The sequence below is a fragment of the Electrophorus electricus genome, chromosome 22 (genome assembly GCF_041902795.1).
Source record: "Electrophorus electricus isolate QZ-2024a chromosome 22, ASM4190279v1, whole genome shotgun sequence".
NCBI classification, from domain to species: Eukaryota; Metazoa; Chordata; class Actinopteri; order Gymnotiformes; family Gymnotidae; genus Electrophorus; species Electrophorus electricus.
In genome coordinates, this window is record NC_137518.1 from 3607501 (window position 1) to 3612500 (window position 5000).

A 5000-nucleotide genomic window follows, 5' to 3' on the forward strand; every position below is an offset into this window, starting at 1 on the left:
TGCCACTGAATCACGCATCTCTCTCACGTCCGTCCAGCTGCTATGGCAACCGGTATCAATAAAGCCAATCACACCAGGTGGAACCTGCTGCCATGGGAACGCCGGCCCACCGCGTCGGTCGCGGCATCTCACTGCCCCCCGCCTCCCCCCCCCCCCCCCCCGCTTCTTGCGCTGTCCCACCGTATCCATAGCGATGTTTAATAATACAGAGGGTTTGCTCTTTTCAGTCTTCAAGTGAGAACTAGAAGGGATGGGGCCAGGCCAGCCACTTCACCTTTGCATGGTTAACATCGGACTAATTATTCGTGCTTCTTTATTGGGATTGGCTTGCAGTTTGCCTTGTGGTTTTCATATCCAGGATGTGACCAATCAGAGTCTGAGTGTCAAGTTGGCCATCAGGAATGCAGTACACAACCTTTTGCAGTTTCAGTTATAATTGAATTTTACTTCCGTTATATTTCTAGCTGACCACACAGTTTATCACGACTCTGCAGACGCTGGTCGATGGTTTGGGTTTTGCAGACTGTGGTTTTTGAAGCGTTGTGCTGCTATTGCTTACTGCTCAACAGCTTTCATTTTTCACTGGCTTGTTTTGTCAAGCTTTGGTACCTTGATGTACCTTTAAAACCCTCCTGCCATGCACAGGGCCAGTGTGTGCAGTGAGGTAGAGTGTGTAGTGATAGAGTGTGTAGTGAGCTACTGTGTGTATTGAGCTAGTGTGTGCAGTGAGGTAGAGTGTGTAGTGATAGAGTGTGTAGTGAGCTACTGTGTGTATTGAGCTAGTGTGTGCAGTGAGGTAGAGTGTGTAGTGATAGAGTGTGTAGTGAGCTACTGTGTGTATTGAGCTAGTGTGTTGAGTGTGGTAGAGTGTGCAGGGTGCCTGTTTATGCAGTAAGTATGCCCTGAAGCAGTGCTGAGGAGTGTGTGTGTGTGTGTGTGTGTGTGTGTGTGTGTGTGTGTGTGTGTGTGTGTGTGTGTGTGTGTATGGGTATCTCGGTGAGAAGAGATGGAGAAGTGTGTTGCCCCTGGGGCTGACCGTGTCCACCTCATACCCTACTTGGAACCAAACCACAGCTACAGCTGTGCGTGTGTGTGTGTGTGTGTGTGTGTGTGTGTGTGTGTGTGTGTGTGTGTGTCTGTGTGTGGGGGTTTATTCTCTTCAGAAAGGCTGTCACCACGGAGATGGGGTTGAGCAGCTAAAGGCCAGCCTATTGCAGCAGTTGTCAGCAGTAATCACAGTAAAGTGCCAAGCAGAGTGGGCGAGTCTGTGTGTGTGTGTGTGTGTGTGTGTGTGTGTGCGTGCGTGTGTAGGTGTGTGTGTGTGCATGTGTGTGTGTGTGTTCAGCCTCCAGCATGTGCCTTCACATGTAATAAACTGTAAACTGCTGTACATTGGAGCTTTGAGATACGCCTCAGATTACTTTGGCTGTAGATTTTGGAGCTCAGAATGAAAGACCGTATTGTTCTAAGCCTTCTAGATAAAGTCAGGCAGGAATGTGTCTTTGAATCGTATCTCCTTCAACTCACAAACCTAACTCACTCCACTCAAATCTCACTCACCCCACACAAATCTAACTCATTCCATTCAAATCTCACTCACCCCACACAAATCTAACTCACTCCACTCAAACCTAACTCACTCCATTCAAATCTCACTCACCCCACACAAATCTAACTCACTCCACTCAAATCTAACTCACCCCACTCAAATCTCACTCACTCCACTCAAACCTAACTCACTCCATTCAAATCTCACTCACCCCACACAAATCTAACTCACTCCACTCAAACCTAACTCACTCCATTCAAATCTCACTCAACCCACACAAATCTAACTCACTCCATTCAAATCTCACTCACCCCACACAAATCTAACTCACTCCACTCAAATCTAACTCACCCCACACAAATCTAACTCACTCCACTCAAATCTAACTTGCCCACACAGATGTAACTCACCCCAAACAAATCTACTCATCTCACAATCCAACAAACTGCGCACAATCAACAGCAGGTCTGCACTGGGAGCATAAAAGCAATTTGAGAAAGAAAATGACCCGAAAAAGTTGGTGGTTGTTGTATTTCCACACAAAAGCAAATCCAAGCTCAGTATTGGTCCGACGTGTTTTGCCTGTATACCCGTTCACTCTCAATGACGTGCCTGGACTGCTGCGTTCTTCTGTCTCCGCACTGCCAGAGGAAAAGTAACGAGCGAAAGGGCCACATCCCAGGGAATTCCTTCACATTCCTTGAAAATGATTTGATTTATTTGTTCTAGGGGGCAGGCGCTGGGATATCTGGGTAATCTGAGCACCCCCCCAGCTCTGCCCCTTGGCTTGCCTCAGAGGCTCACACCAGTAAGAGGAGCTGAGGGGTTAAGTGATGAAGAGGAGGGGATGAAGAGGAGGTGGGAGGAGCTCTGGAATCAGGCAAAGCAGACATGGAGGTCAGCCCTGTTAGCAGCGAGCGAGCAGTGGGCCACAGCAAACCACGCAACCCTTTCATCACAGCTCTGGCGGAGATGTTTGAGAGAGAGTGGAACGACCCCAGATTCAGAAAGTGATCGGATCGAAGCCAAGAACCAAAGAATCAGTCGCTGACTCAAAGAATCAGTCACTGAATCAACAAATCAACAAATGCAGCTCTCTACTTTCAGTTTAGGGATAATTAAGAGTGATCTGTATTTCTCTAGACACACCAAAGTGCTTCTCATGGACAGACACCTGAATCCTGTTCTGTCACAGCACCAGGTTCAGGCTGGCAGTGTCGGCGTGTTAAAACTCCGGATCCTGCGGCTATTTTTAGTGTCGGTCTGTCACAGTCTATGGAGTCCCGATCAGTCCGGCACTACCTTCAGCCGTGGAGCGCGATCACTGATGCAGGCGGTGCTCTGACCGGCCGGTTAATCTGAGCTGGCGCCGCCCTGCTGACCATAGGGCTGTCTGTGATTTGCGTTTGGCCTCTGTGCCGTTGACCAGCCCCAATCGTTGCATCACCTGGGCGGCCCTGCGGTGTGGACCGCATGCTACCAAACGTTCCCGGTTGTGCTTTGTGATGAATAACGAGCCGGCCTTTCCGTTCACTGAACTCGGTTAGTAACAATTATCCACACACAAACACCTGCACGATGGAATTTAATAAACTCTGTATTTCACCTTTTGAAATATATTCTTCCGTTTTCATTTATACACAATCTCATCAATATGCATTAAATGGTCCAACTGGGCAAGTTTTCCCATTAAGCCTGGAGAGAGCAGCAGAGTATGAAATACAAAATGGAGAGGTTTTTTTTTTTTTTTTTACAGGAAGTCCTCCGATCAATGGGCTGTACCTGCAGCTATCTGCTGGACAAGGGAGGGAAGCGAAAAAGCACAACCATTCACGTTCTTTCCTCGTCATACAACCCCCCCCCCCCCGGTCACCAGTGACCTGCCCTGGAAGATGATAGCTCGAAACTACAGGGATATTATTGCCTCCACTCAGCCAAAAATGTATTCCTTTATGGCCTTGTAACCTGACGACATGAGATGATGGGGAAAAGAGAGAGAGAGAGAGAAAGAGAGAGAGATGGAAGGAAAGAGAGAATTTGACAGCAAGAGACTTAGCACAGGTTCTGTTGACACCTTCTTCTGTGCATATGAAATCTGGGCAAATGGCGTTCTTGGTGCCGCAGCAGAAATGTGTGTGCTGTGGGCGGGGCTGTGGGCGGGGCTGGGGATGATTTGATATGCACAGAAGAAGGTGTCAACAGAATCTGTGCTAAGTCTCTTGCTGTCAAATTCTCTCTTTCCTCCATCCTTCCATCTCTCCCTCTCTCTCTCTTTTCCCCATCACTTCGACAGGCCGCAGTGCCGGAGCAGACCTTTTCCTGCAGGGCCTCAGCTTGGGTGCACAGGCAGCCGCAGGAGAGGGGAGCGGCCCGGCCGGGGGGCGTGGCCGGGGGAGTGGCACTAATTATCTACGGCCCCTCCGGCCTGCGTTTGGTGCCATCACGGTACGCATGCCCTGGTTCTGCTCCCCAGTGGTCATCACCACGCTGTGAAAATCCAAAGTGCGGCCAATGGCCGATTGAAACTCTTAGCGGCGAGGCGCCTGTTATCTTCATCAACTGCGTCGTGTTCATTTCCTCTTTTTCTCCTCTGTTCTAAAGAAAAGTCACACCTCGCCACGCCGCTCCTCCTAAATGAAATTGCTACTTGTCACAGTCAATGTGCATTGATTGCAGCTGCGGCATGGCCCGCGCGGCGAGATGAGTATCTTGTGCGGAGGCTATTCAGGGGATGCGCTGCACTGTCTGCCGCGTGTCGTCGTAACCGAGTTAATTACAGCTGAGCAATAAAAGACGTTAGCACAGTGACTCACACCAGAGGGCGGCTGTGCGGAGTTCTCCTCCAACTCCCCCACCCACGCCCGCAGGAGGTCGGCTGTGTCCCGGCCTCTGTCGCGGGGGCGGCCCTGCAGCTGCGGTCGCCCTGGCGGCTCCGGAGCCTGAGACGGGAATCGGGCTGATCCGAAAGTCCCCGGGAGCCGGTTTCAGGAATTGTGCCCTTTTTCCCCTTCGCAGATTCAGCGGCCGCCCACAGGCACAAGACGACTGTGGCTGGCATCTGCTTCCAGGCAAACATGTCAAGCCTTGTGGACTTTGGAACTCCGGAATCCTCACTGGATAAAGGTAAGGGGGCTGCGAGGATGGGGGGGTCAGGATGCGGGAAAAGCTGATCGGGACCAAGCCTCGAAGCATTTGATTCACGCTGACAGAAATAATGACGCAGAGGTAAAAGGAAAATGAAATGAAAAACTGGCTGAGCAGAAGTTGGAAAGGTAGCAGCTCAGAACTACCCAGTGCTGATGGTGTTTGTCCGTAGTTCCTTAGGTGATGTCCTTTTCTGTGATACTTTCTTGACTTGCATAAAATGATCATTTTCAATAATGAGAATTATATCTACTATCAAGGCGTTACAAAGTGTGCTGTCGTTACTAATATAGGTATTTAATAATGA

At 49.8% G+C, this 5000-nt stretch overlaps 1 protein-coding gene across 10 annotated transcripts in view; it reads left to right on the forward strand.

Annotated features, from left to right (window-relative positions):
* Nucleotides 1-5000, forward strand: part of kaznb (kazrin, periplakin interacting protein b) — a 72247-nt gene that overhangs the window by 34431 nt on the left and 32816 nt on the right. For 9 of the 10 annotated variants that reach the window (XR_014119468.1, XR_014119469.1, XM_035520316.2 and 6 more), the window contains one exon: nucleotides 4565-4672. The exons of the other annotated variant lie outside the window; for it this stretch is intronic. Coding sequence is in view for 7 of the 9 variants with exons in the window: in XM_035520316.2 (XP_035376209.1) it covers nucleotides 4565-4672 (108 nt within the window). In the remaining 2 variants the exon portion in view is untranslated. The remainder of the gene's footprint in view (nucleotides 1-4564; nucleotides 4673-5000) is intronic. 10 annotated transcript variants of the gene reach the window in all.